This window comes from Emys orbicularis, chromosome 12 (assembly GCF_028017835.1).
Source record: "Emys orbicularis isolate rEmyOrb1 chromosome 12, rEmyOrb1.hap1, whole genome shotgun sequence".
In the NCBI taxonomy this organism is placed as follows: domain Eukaryota; kingdom Metazoa; phylum Chordata; order Testudines; family Emydidae; genus Emys; species Emys orbicularis.
Window position 1 is genome coordinate 37,718,920 of NC_088694.1, and position 18,699 is coordinate 37,737,618.

The 18,699-nt window shown below is 55.1% G+C and overlaps 1 protein-coding gene across 1 annotated transcript; it reads right to left on the reverse strand.

Annotated features, from left to right (window-relative positions):
* Window positions 1-8,631: 8,631 nt before the first annotated feature.
* LOC135886638 (ribonuclease-like) lies at window positions 8,632-9,048 on the reverse strand. The gene has a single exon (XM_065414414.1). It carries the CDS (start codon window positions 9,046-9,048, stop codon window positions 8,632-8,634), a length of 417 nt encoding a protein of 138 aa, XP_065270486.1.
* Window positions 9,049-18,699: the final 9,651 nt, after the last annotated feature.

Below are 18,699 nucleotides of genomic sequence, written 5' to 3' on the forward strand. Positions count from 1 at the left end.
CTGGTGTGGGATCCCCAGTTTCTCTATTATTGGGGCAGGAAGAATAAAGTTTTGTTACCCTGATTCTGTGAATCAAGGCCAGTGGAACTGTGGTATGACAGAAGGACTGAGTGAGTCCTTCACCATTACCTAAGTAGCACTTGCTTGACAAGGGGCATGGGTTACAAAACCCAGTGAATTGAGAGAGGATGGGGACAGGTATTTGTACCTGATGGTATGGGCCCCCTCTGAGGGTTTGAAACACCAATTGCACCACCTCCTCTCTCCACTGTTGAATGTCAGAGCTAACTTTGATTCCATTAGGAGTCTAGTTACAGGCTGCTGAGCTGAATTCACTTTGGGCCAATGGTGCACCAGCACTAGGGCTCCCCTACTATTGAGCTGAAATCACTAAGAGCTGAAATCGCAAAAGAGCTAAAGTTATTAAGAGCTGAGATCACTGAGTGAAGTGTTAACAAGTGGGGGAGCCTGAAGCTATATTGCTCAGCAGCTGGCGGAGCAATTTGTGGGGACGACTGGAGGAGCAGCGAGCGGCGCGGAGCCTTGTGGGGCCAGTTGGAGTGGCCCAAGGAACGGCGAGCGGAGCTGTTTGCGGGGACGGCTGGAACGGCTCACAGGTCGGTGAGCGGAGCGGAGCGGAGTGGAGTGGAGCGGAGCAGCTTGTAGAGCGGAGCAGTTCGTGGGATGGCAGGAAAGTGGACTGGCTCGTGGTAAAGGCTGCGGCGGAACCCCCACGGAGAAACAGACGGCTGGCCAGCCTTGGATCACGTAAGGTGCCCCTTAACACCCTGCGTGCCCCCCCCTTTTTGCTCTGGGGCTGCACTGACCAGGGACAGAGACTTTGGGGGTTGTTGGACTTTTGGGACTTTGGGTGGTTGGATTCAAGAGACAAAGGGAAAGGACACAGCCCAATTTGCTGGGGTGGGTTTTGCTCATGGTTTGTGTTATGAATCCTGTTTGGTGTTTTTTTCCAATCTTATGCTGATGTCGTTTACCTCATGTTATTAAACATTTTCTGCTACACTCAGACTCCGTGCTTGCGAGAGGGGAAGTATTGTCTCTTAGAGGTACCCAGGGGGGTGGTATGTAATTGTCCCAGGTCACTGGGTGGGGGCTCGAGCCGGTTTTGCATTGTGTTATTGAAACAGAACCCCTAGATACAGAACCCGGCCCTTGTTGCTGCCAACTTAGATGGGCAGAAGGGTTACACATATAGAGTCCAATGTCACAAATCCCATCCAGAAATGTTCATCATCATCATCAGCTGCAGGCATGACAGTGACAAACCTCTCCTGGAGACACTCCTGAAGTTTCTCCCAATTCGCTATATCCTGAAGAGAATTGACGTTGAATTTCTTTTGTACTGATTTTGCCTGCTTATGATGCCTTGAAATGCTCAGGAAATCCATGATGGATCTAAGAAGGCAATGATCTATCCAACAGTCATTGGTTTCATGCATGACCCTCAGGATGCAGATATCCTTCTGATCTTGAGCTCTAATGAGAACATAGCCAAGAAGGTGCCAATGCCTGGAGCGAGGGTGTCTCCAGGTGGTCTTATACTTTTCACTTTGTCTAAAGAGGGTGTTTGTGATGACCAGGCCATGTTCTAGGCATTTGCTCAAGAGGAGAGTGCCATTGGAGTTGGCCTTCCCCACATCTTCTTTCCGAGATCTGACTCACACCTGACTCTAGCGTTGAAATCTCCGAGGAGAATGATCTTGTCCTCCTTGGGAATGTTGGTCCAGACTCTGTCAAGATCTGTATAGAATTGTTCCTTAGTATCCCCATCAGCACTGAGCGTTGGAGCATATGCGCTGATGACAGCAGCAGACTGGTTGTTGCTGAGCTTGAACTGAAGAGTCATAAGATGTTCATTGATTCCTATAGGAAATTCTGCAAGCTGACTGACAAACTTCTTCTGAATTGCAAAACCAACACCGTGGATGTGCCTGCCCTCTGCAGATTTCCCTTTCCAGAAAAAGTTTCCTTTCTCTCAGTTGACTTTCAGCTGGACACCTTGTCTCACTGAGGGCAGTGACATCGATGTTATATCTCACAAGTTCCCTGGCGACTGTGACACTACACCCCATATTTGTCATAGTAATATTATTATGATATGATTATGGCATAATTATGATGCATTTTGTACAAGATGGGTCATGCATCATGAGTTCGCAGTAGCTCTGGTCACTGGAGGTGCCGCTCTTGGGGAAGTCGATGTGTTGGTTCAAGAACTGTGAGTAGCTGGTGCCTTCGCTGAGCTGGGCCAGGCAGGGGGCCATCAGGATGAGGGGCAGCAGGAGTGTGGGGCAGGGTTCCCTCAAAGCAGTGGCTGTATCTGTTACTGCATTGACCTGCAGTGGGGAAAGGGGGGAGATGGATGGAGACTGTGTGGGGTGGAGATCTGCCTCCTCCATGGAACCTCCTGGGCCCAAACCCGTCCCTTCCACTCCACTCTGCCCCCACAACTCCTCTCATCCCAGGGCAGTGAGATGGGACTTAACCATTTGATTCAGAGCAACTCCATATTAGCCCAAGAGCTATTGACCCTGGGGCCACGAGGGGGCGCCAGAGTCACACGGCCGACCTGGAACACGGTTCCTAACTCTTTTTGGGTGCTGGGGGTGTATAAGTGTGGGCCGCCCCACCCATCTACTCACCATCACCCAGCTCCGATTCATTTCATGTCACTGGAAAAGTTATGATTTGCTGAATATGATTATCCTATTTGTACGTATGTATCATTTTTGTATCTGAAGTTATGAATATTGACTATGGATCCGTGTATTTCAAATGGGATTACTCCGGAAGACTCCCACAGCCAGTCTTTCAGGTATAACAATGAAGAGGCCAGAGAGTGCTAATGGCTCCTCAACAAAGACAATGGGCTGTGAAATAGCTTAAGCCTTCCTGTTTTGGCCAGCCTGTTAAGTAATGGCTGCTATGACTCTGCAAGGGCAGGTGACCAGACCACATGACTCTGGACTCCATTTTGAGTACCTGTATTTTTCTACAAACTGTGCTGGGAACTGTTTTTGGAACAAAGGGTTCCCGCCATATGCTAAAGTTATATAAGGCAGGGAGTGACCTCCTCTGTTGTTCTTCACTCTCCCACAACTCAACACCTGAGAGAAGCTCCTAAGGGAAAGGACTTGGAACGGGGCTGGGGAGCCCAAGCTGCAAAGCAAGTGCAGCTTGTGCCTTGAGAATCTGCCAGCCTGCTTGTATCATCAGTCAGGGTGAGAGATTATTGATTCAAATCCCATCTAGTATTTTAGGCTCAGTTTGCAGTTTTGTTTATTTGCTAGGTAAGCTGCTCAGATTTGTTTGATATCCCTTATAATCACTTACAAATCTCAATTTTATAGTTAATAGACTTGTTTTTTGGTTTTATTTAAACCAGTGAAGTATCTGGGGGGGAAATCTCAGCTTGGTTACCACAAGCTAGGTGTGCATATCTTTCCCACATTGAGGGGAAAGTGAACATATTAAAGAGCTTATATTATACAGCTCCCAATGCAGTGTAAGATGGTATAATTTTGGGTTTATACTCCAGGAGGGGTGCAAGCCTGGGGAGCTGAGAAATTGTCTGTCTTTGGGTATGTCTACACTACGGGATTAATCCGAATTGACAGAATTCGAATTTTGGAAACAGATTGTATAAAGTCGAATGTATGCGGCCACACTAAGCACATTAATTTGGCGGTGTGCGTCCATGTACCGGGGCTAGCGTCGATTTCCGGAGCGTTGCACTGTGGGTAGTTATCCCATAGCTATCCCATAGTTCCCGCAGTCTCCCCCGCCCATTGGAATTCTGGGTTGAGATCCCAGTGCCTGATGGGGCAAAAAACATTGTCGCAGGTGGTTCTGGGTACAGCCTCACCCCTCCCTTCATGAAAGCAACGGCAGACAACCGTTTCGCGCCTTTTTTCCTGGGTGAACACAGCAGACGCCATACCATGGCAAGCATGGAGCCCGCTCAGCTCAAGACAGCAGTCATGAACATTGTAAACACCTCGCACATTATCGTGCAGTTTATGCTGAACCAGGACCAGAAAAACGAGGCAAAGAGGAGGCGGCGACGGCAGCGCGGTGACGAGAGTGATGAAGACATGGACATGGACATGGACACAGAATTCTCTCAAACCGCGGGTCCCGGCACTTTGGAGATCATGTTGTTGATGGGGCAGGTTCTATCCGTGGAATGCCGATTCTGGGCCCAGGAAACAAGCACAGACTGGTGGGACCGCATAGTGTTGCAGGTGTGGGACGATTCCCAGTGGCTGCGAAACTTTCGCATGCGGAAGGGCACTTTCATGGAACTTTGTGACTTGCTTTCCCCTGCCCTGAAGCGCCAGAATACCAGGATGAGAACAGCCCTCACAGTTGAGAAGCGAGTGGCGATAGCCCTGTGGAAGCTTGCAACGCCAGACAGCTACTGGTCAGTCGGGAATCAATTTGGAGTGGGCAAATCTACTGTGGGGGCTGCTGTCATGCAAGTAGCCAAAGCAATCATTGAGCTGCTGCTACGAAAGGTAGTGACTCTGGGAAATGTGCAGGCCATAGTGGATGGCTTTGCTGCAATGGGATTCCCTAACTGTGGTGGGGAGATAGATGGAAGCCATATCCCTATCTTGGCACCAGAGCACCAGTACATAAACCGCAAGGGTTACTTTTCAATGGTGCTGCAAGCACTGGTGGATCACAGGGGACGTTTCACCAACATCAACGTGGGCTGGCCGGGAAGGGTTCATGACGCTCGCGTCTTCAGGAACACTACTCTGTTTAAATGGCTGCAGCAAGGGACTTACTTCCCGGACCAGAAAATAACCGTTGGGGATGTTGAAATGCCTATAGTTATCCTTGGGGACCCAGCCTAGCCCTTAATGCCATGGCTCATGAAGCCATACACAGGCAGCCTGGACAGGAGTCAGAAGCTGTTCAACTACAGGCTGAGCAAGTGCAGAATGGTCGTGGAATGTGAATTTGGCCGTTTAAAAGGTCGCTGGCGCACTTTACTGACTCGCTCAGACCTCAGCCAAACCAATATCCCCATTGTTATTGCTGCTTGCTGTGTGCTCCACAATCTCTGTGAGAGTAAGGGGGAGACGTTTATGGGGGGGTGGGAGGCTGAGGCAAATCGCCTGGCTGCTGATTACGCGCAGCCAGACACCAGGGTGATTAGAAGAGCACACCAGGAAGCACGGCGCATCAGAGAAGCTTTGAAAACCAGTTTCATGACTGGCCAGGCTACTGTGTGAACGTTCTGTTTGTTTCTCCTTGATGAAAACCCGCCCCCTTTATTGACTCATTCTCTGTAGGCAACCCACCCTCCCCCTTCGATCACAGCTTGCTTTCAAAGGAAATAAAGTCACTATCGTTTAAAAATCATGTATTCTTTATTAATTGATTATAAAAAGAGGGAGAGAACTGACAAGGTAGCCCGGGTGGGGTTTGGGAGGAGGATCGGAGGGAAGGAAAAGGCCACTAAAAAAAGGTTAAAATAATGACAGCCTTTTGATTGGGCTGTACACTGGGGTGCAGTGGGAGAGTGCACGGAGCCTCCCCCCCCCCCCCCCGCGTTCTTACACGTCTGGGTGAGGAGGCTATGGAACATGGTGAGGGGGGAGGGGGGTTATACAGGGGCTGTAGCGCCAGTCTGTGATCCTGCTGCCGTTCCTGAAGCTCCACCAGATGCCGGAGCATGTCTGTTTGCTCACGCAGCAGCCCCAGCGTTGCATCCTGCCTCCTCTGATCTTCCTGCCGCCACCTCTCATCTCGAGCCTCTCTCCTCTCCTCACGTTGGTCCCTTCTGTCTTCACGTTGGTCCCTCATGTCCTCACGTTGGTCCCTTCTGTCCTCATACTATACTATACTTTGAAACCGAATGAGTGGAAGGACACGGTTTCAAAGTATAGGTATAGTATTTATACTATATGCCAGTATCAAGCAGAGTGCCCCAGGGGTCGGTCCTGGGGCCGTTTTTTTTCAACATCTTTATTAATGATCTGGACGATGGGATGGATTGCACCCTCAGCAATTTCGTGGATGACACTAAGCTGGGGGGAAATGTAGATAGCTGGAGGGTAGGGATAGGGTCCAGAGTGACCTAGAGAAATTGGAGGATTGGGCCAAAAGAAATCTGATGAGGTTCAACAAGGACAAGTGCAGAGTCCTGCACTTAGGATGGTAGAATCCCATGCACCGCTGTAGTCTGGGGACCAACTGGTTAAGCAGCACATCTGCAGAAAAGGACCTGGGGATTACAGTGGATGAGAAGCTGGATATGAGTCAGCAGTGTGCCCTTGTTGCCAAGAAGGCTTACGGCCTATTGGTCTGCATTTGTAGTAATATTGCCAGCAGATCGAGGGAAGTGATTATTCCCCTTTATTCGTCACTGGTGAGGCCACATCTGGAGTATTGCATCCAGTTTTCAGCCCCCCACTAGAGAAAGGACAAATTGGAAAGTGTCCAGAGGAGGGCAAAAAAAGTGATCAGGGGGCTGGGGCACATGACTTATGAGGAGAGGCTTAGGGAATTGGGGTTATTTAGTCTGCCGAAGAGAAGAGTGAGGGGGGATTTCATAGCAGCTTTCAACTACCTGAAGGGGGCATCCAAAGAGGATAGAGCTTGGCTGTTCTCAGTGGTGGCAGATGACAGAACAAGGAGCAATGGTCTCAAGTTCCAGTGGGGGAGGTTTAGGTTGGATATTAGGAAACACTATTTCACCAGGAGGACGGTGAAGCACTGGAATGGGTTACCTAGGGAGGTGGTGGAATCTCCATCCTTAGAGGTTTTTAAAGCTGGGCTTGACAAAGTCCTGGCTGGAATGATTTAGTTGGAGTTGGTCCTGCTTTGAGCAGGGGGTTGGACTAGATGACCTCCTGAGGTCTCTTCCAACCCTAATCTTCTATGATTCTATGAACCAAGCTAGTGGCATCTTCCCTTTTCCCAAAGAGCTCAGAGCAGGATGCTCGTGCCCCAGCCATGCCAGGGGGTGAATGAGAACAGCAGAGAGATCAAATCCAGCAGCCGATGAGGAAATAGCACCCGGCTCCACAGAGAGACACAAACAAGCTGGAGTCTTTTTGTTCCGTATTTGTGCAGCGCTGAGCAGAATGGGCCGCTTGTGCAGCCCTGGGCGTCCTAGCCCCGCTCCCACCCCAAACACACTCAACTCCAGTTTGAAACAGTAGTAAAACCTTTTATTGCAGCCAAAGCAGGAGATTTCCCTCTGAACCAAACCCCAGCAGGAATATTGAGCAGAAGGAGGAGGGTAAACCTCAGTTTTGACATAAAACAATATTTTTTATAATGTTACCTCATTACAAACTTGCCTGTGCCTTCACTGAACAACAGAGATACTCACCATTATTTTTATCCAGGATGTTTGGAGAATGTAATAACTGAGATGCCTAGATTTTTAATTGCTCATGTGAATTAAATACATTCAAGGAGGATTTTACTTTCTGCCTGTTACATTCATGGCATACACAGAGAGAAGTTAGATAAAAACATACTATACTCTTGCTAGAAAGAAGCAATTTTATTTCTTATAATCCAGAACCTTAACCAACAAGAATCCAAAACACAGAGAGAGAGAAAACAGGCCACTCCCTAAGGCACAATTCACGCAATTTACTCAAGGCAGGCTGTCTGCAGATGGTGCTGAAGACCCAGATCAAATGCTCCCCTCCAGAGCCCCCCCTAGCCTGTCAGCAGGATCGGGGAACCCCTTGCACTTGAAGTGATAGCTTTCTAAGGAAGGCCACATGTCTCTGGCCAGCCATAAAACCATCTTTATGACACTCAAGTGTGTTTACACAGGCTCTAAAACATAATTTACATAACTTGCATCTTCCTTTATCTCTGTAGACTGTCTTCCTTTGTGTTATTTTTTGAATGGGTAGATAAGCATTAATTGAAGTCTTTAGTTGCAAGTTGTAAATACACTGGGAATGGCAGGTGTTAAAGCCAATAGGGTCAAAAGGCAAATATCAAAGACCAGGACAGCAGTCTAGTAGAGGGATGAGATTATCTGGAGAACAAAGCAAGGAGGATCTTTGTGGTTTAAAGAGAGTCCTGACTTGAAAGGAATGTCTAAATGCTCTGTATTCAGGATCAAAGAGGCTGACACTGAAGATCCTTATCGGAAGCCCTAATAGCGGGAATTTCTCCCTTCTCTCTTTATAGCAATAAACCTCCATTTAAACCCTTACCAATGTCTTACTGAAAGTAAAACCTTCTATAAGCTCTCTCAAAGGCTGTATCCCTGCAATCTGAAGAAAGACACTGCTGCTTGGAAAATGTTTTGCAGAGGATATGGGTGACTTCTCTCTAACGCCTGTTTCCACCAATGGTGCAAGCTTTGATTACTACTTATATGCTTGAAACTGTTCTAGCTTCTTAGGAGATGCCTGTTTGCAAATACTTTACCTAAGTGCAAAGCTTCTGATATCATGGCTATGGAAATGGTGAGATGCTTTATGTGCCATGGAATCCAGTGACCTTACTGGCCTGCGGTCTAATCAAGAAGCCATTGGAGTGCAGATTATTTATTGTATTTGGGAAATCCACACTTAAAACAGTACAGCGCCTGGGCAAAGTTCACCAACTGGCAGGGCGGCACTAGATACGCCTCAAGTACTGGATGGGCGACCCGTTGCGGCAGACCAGGCGGATACGGGCCGTGGTGGAGCTGCCCTGATAGAGGCATGGGCCCTTGGGCAGGCGGGTGCAGACGGTCAGCCGGAAGGTTCCCAGGCTGTCGCGGGCGTCTCGCCCATGGCTTGTCCCCGAGCTGCAGACAGCTCTCAGCTGGGCCTCGCTGGCGTGGACGAAGGTGTTCTTGCCCTGGCAGCGGATGCTCCGCCTCCCCATCATGGTGGTGCAGTACTGCTGGTCGTTCTCAGCCCATGACTTGGGGAAGTCGAGATGCCGCTTCAGGAATTTATCGTATTGGGCGTCGGCTGTTGAGAGTGCCAGGCAGGAGGCCGCCAGGCAGAGCAGGGGCAGAAGAGCCGAGCGTGGTGCCTTCAGGGCCATGACGGGGCCAGCCCTGGGTTTGTCTGCAGCAGGGAGAACAGGGCCTGCGGGGCGGAGACACCATGGGAAGCTGCTTCTAGTGTGGAGCACCCTGGCACCAAATGCCCCCCCGATCCCAAAGCTCTGCCCCCTCCCATAGTCCTCCCAGTCTGCCCCCTCTCATTAGTCTCCCCACTCTGCCCCCAAATCTTTGCTCCTTCCCATTATCCCCCCACTCTGCCCCCACAGCTCTGCCCCCTCCCATTGGCCCTCCCCTTAGCTCTCCACTCTGCCTCCAAACCTGCGCTCCCTCCCATGGGCCCCCCCACTCTGCCCCCAGAGCCCTGCCCCTCCCACCCCACCCCCAAAGAGCCCTGCTCTAACCACTAGACCCCACTCCCCTCCCAGAGCTGGGGAGAAAATGCATGAGTCCTGGCTCCCAGCCCCCGCCCCCCGCGCTCTAACCACTTCCCTCCCCGAGCCGGGCTAGAACCCAGGAGCAGAACTTGTTGAATAATGGGTGTTGGGACCGTCACACACAGCTCAGTATGTGTCTTTGGTTGGGGGCAGCGGGAGAACACAATATTTTGAATCTTTCAATCAGCCGACAAGGTGAAAACAAGTCATGTCAGGTGGAAACCAAACCTGCCACTGCGCCCCAGTGGGACAGGTTTCCCGTCCGTGTCGGAACTTGGATTAAAGCGGAGGAGGAGGAGATTTCCTGAAGGGCTGGAGTCGGGCTCCCCTTTAACCTGTCGCCCAGTGGGCTGGGTTCAAGTCCCCCCTCTGCCTGCCGAGGAGCAGGAGTTGAATTGGGGCTATGGGATGCTGTCATGGGGTCTCTCTCCTGCTGAAGCTGGGTGGCCATTGCATTGTGAGGGGTATGGGATCAAAGTCTTTGGGGGGGGGGGGGAATGTGACATGCTTACTTCCTGGGAGGGGAGGAGTAAGTAGGGGGCAGAGGAATGGGGGGAGAGAAGGAAGGGTGGGGGGCTGCAGCAAGGGGAGAGGGATAAATGGGGAGGGGTAGTAGTGGTGGAAGAGATGTTGGGGGCTCATGGGTATTAAGGGAAGAGGAGGGGTGGGACACAGAAAAGGGGAACATTGGGGGGAATTATAAGGAGACTGGGGGAGCATTGGGGAAGGAGATCCTGTCAGCCCCACATTACCCTCCTGTATATGTGCCACCCTCTGTGGGGCCCCCGGCCCCCCCACAGGGGTGTGACCTCCCCCTTCTCTGTCCCCCTCACATGAACCAGATTCTGGGGGGCTTGCTTATCTCAGAGCATCTGAGTCCTTTTCTCTACCCCAGTGTGTGAGCTAGGATCTGGAGGTCCCTGTCCCCCAGAGGTGTCTGAGCCCCATTCCCTGTCCCTTGTGTGTGTGTCAGGATCTAGGAAAGGGAACTGCACATTTATGGGCGTCTGACCCCTCATCCCTGCCCCCTTCATGTGAGCCAGAATCTGGAGGGGGCTCATCTTTCTGGGGGTGTCCGAGCCTCACTCTACTCCCTATGTGAACCAGGGTCTGGGGCAGACCTGCCCCTCTGCACAGGGAGTTTACAACAGGCATGCTTGGTGCACACACATGTGTTAACAGAGCATAGCGGGGCAGTGCTAAAAGTGGGCCGAGTTAAGGTTACATGGGCAGCCTTAAAGGTGCATTTCCCGCTTTACAGACCTTTGAGTTTTGCTCAGCTCAAAGTTCTGCCACGGGATGACCCACTGCCAAGCAACCTTCACTCGGCGCTGTGCCGTTTATCAGAGTAAAGTTCAAATCCCTGCTCCAATAGCTCATTATTGAGTCCAAGTAGAACAACTGCACATCCCTGGTAAGTGACCGAACCTCGGGGCTAAAGGGCCGGTATTTTCTCCTCAGCCATCCTGTGTCTCTCATCTTCCGCTGCTTTTATCAGAATACCCAGCCTCAAAATGAAAAATTCCCACCTGACGCAGAGCCTCTCACATGGCCATTTCTGCCACGTTTTGTTCTCTCAGGTTCAGCCGACACAGGAATTCGCAGCTCATTTCGTGTCGACCAAAAGGGCGTTTGTTTGGAGAGCAAACGACTATCGGCTGAAAGCTTCTAGCCCAGCTCTGCCCAGGAGTTCTGGCTCACGGCCCCCACCTGCTCTGACTCACCAGCCCCAATGCGCCCCCAGAGCTAGGAAGATACCTCAGAACCTGACCCCAGCTGGGTCGCCACCTCACCTTGTCCTGGGGCTCGTCTGGGAGCTGGATCCGGAAAGCGTCTGAGCCTCCTCCCACTCTGGGGCCCTTATATGGAGCCTGAGGGCGGGAGACACACAATGAGCAACTCAGCAAACACAGCTGGGGAGCAGAGACTCCCAGTCAATGGCCATAAAAAGTGGGCACCAGGTTTGGTAAATATTTGCTGTCAAGTGTCAAAGATCTGCCCAGGATCGGCAGGTGCCCCTCAGTCCCTATCCAGAGCACCATCCTACCTCAGCTCTGCCCCCAACACAGCCCTGCCAGTGACCCTAAGTCCCTACACACAGCACCCTCCTACCTCAGCTCTGCCCCTGAACACAGCCCTGCCAGTGCCCCTCAGTCCCTGTCCACAGCATCCTCCTACCTCAGCTCTGCCCCCAACACAGCCCTGCCAGTGCCCCTCAGTCCCTATCCACAGCATCCTCCTACCTCAGCTCTTCCCCCCACACAGCCCTGCCAGTGCCCCTCAGTCCCTACCCACAGCACCCTCCTACCTCAGCTCTGCCCCCAACACAGCCCTGCCAGTGCCCCTCAGTCCCTATCCACAGCATCCTCCTACCTCAGCTCTTCCCCCCACACAGCCCTGCCAGTGCCGCTCAGTCCCTACCCACAGCACCCTCCTACCTCAGCTCTGCCCCCCAACACAGGCCTGCCACTGCCCCTCAGTCCCTATCCACAGCACCCTCCTACCTCAGCTCTGCCCCCAACACACCCCTGCCACTGCCCCTCAGTCCCTACCCACAGCACCCTCCTACCTCAGCTCTGCCCCCGAACACAGCCCTGCCAGTGCCCCTCAGTCCCTGTCCACAGCATCCTCCTACCTCAGCTCTGCCCCCAACACAGCCATTGCCCCTCAGTCCCTACCCACAGCACCCTCCTACCTCAGCTCTGCCCCCAACACAGCCCTGCCAGTGCCCCTTAGTCCCTGTCCACAGCATCCTCCTACCTCAGCTCTGCCCCCAACACAGCCCTGCCAGTGCCCCTCAGTCCCTATCCACAGCATCCTCCTACCTCAGCTCTTCCCCCCACACAGCCCTGCCAGTGCCCCTCAGTCCCTACCCACAGCAGCCTCCTACCTCAGCTCTGCCCCCAACACAGCCCTGCCACTGCCCCTCAGTCCCTATCCACAGCACCCTCCTACCTCAGCTCTGCCCCCAACACAGCCCTGCCAGTGCCCCTCAGTCCCTATCCACAGCATCCTCCTACCTCCGCTCTTCCCCCGACACAGCCCTGCCAGTGCCCCTCAGGCCCTACCCACAGCACACTCCTACCTCAGCTCTGCCCCCGAACACAGCCCTGCCAGTGCTCCTCAGTCCCTGTCCACAGCATCCTCCTACCTCAGCTCTGCCCCCAACACAGCCATTGCCCCTCAGTCCCTACCCACAGCACCCTCCTACCTCAGCTCTGCCCCCAACACAGCACTGCCAGTGCCCCTAGGTCCCTGTCAACAGCATCCTCCTACCTCAGCTCTGCCCCCAACACAGCCCTGCCAGTGCCCCTCAGTCCCTACCCACAGCATCCTCCTACCTCAGCTCTGCCCCCAAAACAGCCCTGCCAGTGCCCCTCAGTCCCTACCCACAGCACCCTCCTACCTCAGCTCTGCCCCCGAACACAGCCCTGCCAGTGCCCCTCAGTCCCTGTCCACAGCATCCTCCTACCTCAGCTCTGCCCCCAACACAGCCAGTGCCCCTCAGTCCCTACCCACAGCACCCTCCTACCTCAGCTCTGCCCCCCAACACAGCCCTGCCACTGCCCCTCAGTCCCTATCCACAGCACCCTCCTACCTCAGCTCTGCCCCCAACACAGCCCTGCCAGTGCCCCTCAGTCCCTATCCACAGCATCCTCCTACCTCAGCTCTTCCCCCCACACAGCCCTGCCAGTGCCCCTCAGTCCCTACCCACAGCACCCTCCTACCTCAGCTCTGCCCCCAACACAGCCCTGCCACTGCCCCTCAGTCCCTATCCACAGCACCCTCCTACCTCAGCTCTGCCCCCAACACAGCCCTGCCAGTGCCCCTCAGTCCCTGTCCACAGCATCCTCCTACCTCAGCTCTGCCCCCAACACAGCCATTGCCCCTCAGTCCCTACCCACAGCACCCTCCTACCTCAGCTCTGCCCCCAACACAGCCCTGCCAGTGCCTCTCAGTCCCTGTCCACAGCATCCTCCTACCTCAGCTCTGCCCCCAACACAGCCCTGCCACTGCCCCTCAGTCCCTAACCACAGCACCCTCCTACCTCAGCTCTGCCCCCAACACAGCCCTGCCACTGCCCCTCAGTCCCTATCCACAGCATCCTCCTACCTCAGCTCTTCCCCCCCCCGCACAGCCCTGCCACTGCCCCTCAGTCCCTACCCACAGCACCCTCCTACCTTAGCTCTTCCCCCCACACAGCCCTGCCAGTGCCGCTCAGTCCCTACCCACAGCACCCTCCTACCTCAGCTCTGCCCCCGAACACAGCCCTGCCACTGCCCCTGTCATAACTATAAAGGGAAGGGTGGCAGCTCTCCTGTGTACAGTGCTATGGAATCCCTCCTGGCCAGAGACTCCAAATCCTTTTACCTGTAAAGGGTTAAGAAGCTTGGGTAACCTGGCTGACACCTGACCCAAAGGACCAATAAGGGGACAAGATACTTTCAAATCTTGGGGGGGGGAGGGGAGGCTTTTGTGTGTGCTCTTAGTTTTAACAGGTTGTTCGCTCTTGGGACTGAGAGGGACCAGACATCAATCCAGGTTCTCCCCATCTTTCTAAACAAGTCTCTCATATTTCAAACTTGTAAGTAAAAAAGCCAGGCAAGGCGTCTTAGTTTTACTTTGTTTTCTCAACTTGTAAATGTACCTTTTACCAGAGTGTTTACCTCTGTTTGCTGTACTTTGAACCTAAGACAGAGGGGGGTCCTCTGAGCTCTTTAAGTTTGATTACCCTGTAAAGTTATTTTCCATACTGATTTTACAGAGATGATTTTTACCTTTTTCTTTAATTAAAAGCCTTCTTTTTAAGAACCTGATTGATTTCTCCTTGCTTTAAAATCCAAGGGGGTTTGGATCTGTATTCACCAGGAGTTGGTGAAAAGAAGGAGGGGGGAAGGGTCAATTTCTCCTTGTATAAGATCCAAGGAGTTTGGATCTGTATTCACCAGGGAATTGGTGAAAGGTTTCTCAAGGCTTCCCAGGGAGGGAATACAGTGGGAATGGTGGCAGAGGGACCAGAGCTAAGCTGGTAGTTAAGCTTAGAAGTTTTCATGCAGGCCCCTACATTTGTACCCTAAAGTTCAAAGTGGGGATACAGCCTTGACAGCCCCTCAGTCGCTGTCCACAGCATCCTCCTACCTCAGCTCTGCCCCCAACACAGCCCTGCCAGTGCCCCTAAGTGCCTACCCACAGCACCCTCCTACCTCAGCTCTGCCCCCAACACAGCCCTGCCAGTGCCCCTCAGTCCCTACCCACAGCAACTTCCTACCTCAGCTCTGCCCCCCAACACAGCCCTGCCAGTGCCCCTCAGTCCCTACCCACAGCACCCTCCTACCTCAGCTCTGCCCCCGAACACAGCCCTGCCAGTGCCCCTCAGTACCTGTCCACAGCATCCTCCTACCTCAGCTCTGCCCCCAACACAGCCAGTGCCCCTCAGTCCCTACCACAGCACCCTCCTACCTGAGCTCTGCCCGCGAACACAGCCCTGCCAGTGCCCCTCAGTCCCTGTCCACAGCATCCTCCTACCTCAGCTCTGCCCCCAACACAGCCAGTGCCCCTCAGTCCCTACCCACAGCACCCTCCTACCTCAGCTCTGCCCCCAACACAGCCCTGCCACTGCCCCTAACTCCCTATCCACAGCACCCTCCTACCTCAGCTCTGCCCCCAACACAGCCCTGCCAGTGCCCCTCAGTCCCTATCCACAGCACCCTCCTACCTCAGCTCTGCCCCCGAACACAGCCCTGCCAGTGCCCCTCAGTCCCTGTCCACAGCATCCTCCTACCTCAGCTCTGCCCCCAACACAGCCACTGCCCCTCAGTCCCTACCCACAGCACCCTCCTACCTCAGCTCTGCCCCCAACACAGCACTGCCAGTGCCCCTCAGTCAATGTCAACAGCATCCTCCTACCTCAGCTCTGCCCCCGAACACAGCCCTGCCAGTGCCCCTCAGTCCCTGTCCACAGCATCCTCCTACCTCAGCTCTGCCCCCAACACAGCCATTGCCCCTCAGTCCCTACCCACAGCACCCTCCTACCTCAGCTCTGCCCCCGAACACAACCCTGCCAGTGCCCCTCAGTCCCTACCCACAGCACCCTCCTACCTCAGCTCTGCCCCCGAACACAGCCCTGCCAGTGCCCCTCAGTCCCTGTCCACGGCATCCTCCTACCTCAGCTCTGCCCCCAACACAGCCAGTGCCCCTCAGTCCCTACCACAGCACCCTCCTACCTCAGCTCTGCCCGCGAACACAGCCCTGCCAGTGCCCCTCAGTCCCTACCCACAGCACCCTCCTACCTCAGCTCTGCCCCCAACATAGCCCTGCCACTGCCCCTCAGTCCCTATCCACAGCACCCTCCTACCTCAGCTCTGCCCCCAACACAGCCCTGCCAGTGCCCCTCAGTCCCTGTCCACAGCATTCTCCTACCTCAGCTCTGCCCCCCACACAGCCCTGCCAGTGCCCCTCAGTCCCTACCCACAGCAACCTCCTACCTCAGCTGTGCCCCCCAACACAGCCCTGCCACTGCCCCTCAGTCCCTACCCACAGCACCCTCCTACCTCAGCTCTGCCCCCGAACACAGCCCTGCTAGTGCCCGTCAGTCCCTGTCCACAGCATCCTCCTACCTCAGCTCTGCCCCCAACACAGCAAGTGCCCCTCAGTCCCTACCCACAGCACCCTCCTACCTCAGTTCTGCCCCCAACACAGCCCTGCCACTGCCCCTCAGTCCCTATTCACAGCACCCTCCTACCTCAGCTCTTTCCCCCAACACAGCCCTGCCAGTGCCCCTCAGTCCCTACCCACAGCACCCTCCTACCTCAGCTCTGCCCCCAAACACAGCCCTGCCAGTGCCCTTAAGTCCCTGTCCACAGCATCCTCCTACCTCAGCTCTGCCCCCAACACAGCCAGTGCCCCTCAGTCCCTGTCCACAGCATCCTCCTACCTCAGCTCTGCTCCCAACACAGCCAGTGCCCTTCAGTCCCTGTCCACAGCACCCTCCTACCTCAGCTCTGCCCCCAACACAGCCCTGCCACTGCCCCTCAGTCCCTATCCACAGCACCCTCCTACCTCAGCTCTGCCCCCAACACAGCCCTGCCAGTGCCCCTCAGTCCCTATCCACAGCATCCTCCTACCTCAGCTCTTCCCCCCACACAGCCCTGCCAGTGCCGCTCAGTCCCTACCCACAACACCCTCCTACCTCAGCTCTGCCCCCCAACACAGCCCTGCCAGTGCCCCTCAGTCCCTGTCCACAGCATCCTCCTACCTCAGCTCTGCTCCCAACACAGCCCTGCCAGTGCCCCTCAGACCCTACCCACAGCATCCTCCTACCTCAGCTCTGCCCCCAACACAGCCCTGCCACTGCCCCTCAGTCCCTACCCACAGCACCCTCCTACCTCTGCTCTGCCCCCGAACACAGCCCTGCCAGTGCCCCTCAGTCCCTACCCACAGCACCCTCCTACCTCAGCTCTGCCCCCGAACACAGCCCTGCCAGTGCCCCTCAGTCCCTGTCCACAGCATCCTCCTACCTCAGCTCTGCCCCCAACACAGCCAGTGCCCCTCAGTCCCTACCACAGCACCCTCCTACCTCAGCTCTGCCCGCGAACACAGCCCTGCCAGTGCCCCTCAGTTCCTACCCACAGCACCCTCCTACCTCAGCTCTGCCCCCAACACAGCCCTGCCACTGCCCCTCAGTCCCTATCCACAGCACCCTCCTACCTCAGCTCTGCCCCCAACACAGCCCTGCCAGTGCCCCTCAGTACCTATCCACAGCATCCTCCTACCTCAGCTCTTCCCCCCACACAGCCCTGCCAGTGCCCCTCAGTCCCTACCCACAGCACCCTCCTACCTCAGCTCTGCCCCCGAACACAGCCCTGCCAGTGCCCCTCAGTCCCTACCCACAGCACCCTCCTACCTCAGCTCTGCCCCCGAACACAGCCCTGCCAGTGCCCCTCAGTCCCTGTCCACAGCATCCTCCTACCTCAGCTCTGCTCCCAACACAGCCAGTGCCCCTCAGTCCCTGTCCACAGCACCCTCCTACCTCAGCTCTGCCCCCAACACAGCCCTGCCACTGCCCCTCAGTCCCTATCCACAGCATCCTCCTACCTCAGCTCTTCCCCCCACACAGCCCTGCCAGTGCCCCTCAGTCCCTACCCACAGCACCCTCCTACCTCAGCTCTGCCCCCAACACAGCCCTGCCAGTGCCCCTCAGTCCCTATCCACAGCATCCTCCTACCTCAGCTCTTCGCCCCACACAGCCCTGCCAGTGCCGCTCAGTCCCTACCCACAGCACCCTCCTACCTCAGCTCTGCCCCCGAACACAGCCCTGCCAGTGCCCCTCAGTCCCTGTCCACAGCATCCTCCTACCTCAGCTCTGCCCCCAACACAGCCAGTGCCCCTCAGTCCCTACCCACAGCACCCTCCTACCTCAGCTCTGCCCCCAACACAGCCCTGCCAGTGCCCCTCAGTCCCTATCCACAGCATCCTCCTACCTCAGCTCTTCGCCCCACACAGCCCTGCCAGTGCCCCTCAGTCCCTACCCACAGCATTCTCCTACCTCAGCTCTGCCCCCCACACAGCCCTGCCAGTGCCCCTCAGTCCCTACCCACAGCAACCTCCTACCTCAGCTGTGCCCCCCAACACAGCCCTGCCACTGCCCCTCAGTCCCTACCCACAGCACCCTCCTACCTCAGATCTGCCCCCAACACAGCCCTGCCACTGCCCCTCAGTCCCTATCCACAGCACCCTCCTACCTCAGCTCTTCCCCCCACACAGCCCTGCCAGTGCCCCTCAGTCCCTACCCAGAGCACACTCCTACCTCAGCTGTGCCCCCAACACAGCCCTGCCACTGCCCCTCAGTCCCTATCCACAGCACCCTCCTACCTCACCTCTGCCCCCTACACAGCCCTGCCAGTGCCCCTCAGTCCCTACCCACAGCACCCTCCTACCTCAGCTCTGCCCCCGAACACAGCCCTGCTAGTGCCCGTCAGTCCCTGTCCACAGCATCCTCCTACCTCAGCTCTGCCCCCAACACAGCCAGTGCCCCTCAGTCCCTACCCACAGCACCCTCCTACCTCAGTTCTGCCCCCAACACAGCCCTGCCACTGCCCCTCAGTCCCTATTCACAGCACCCTCCTACCTCAGCTCTTTCCCCCAACACAGCCCTGCCAGTGCCCCTCAGTCCCTACCCACAGCACCCTCCTACCTCAGCTCTGCCCCCGAACACAGCCCTGCCAGTGCCCCTCAGTCCCTACCCACAGCACCCTC

Bases quoted from the DNA above. Each gene is read 5' to 3' on its own strand.
- LOC135886638 (XM_065414414.1), bottom strand. From the start codon at position 9,048: ATGGCCCTGAAGGCACCACGCTCGGCTCTTCTGCCCCTGCTCTGCCTG.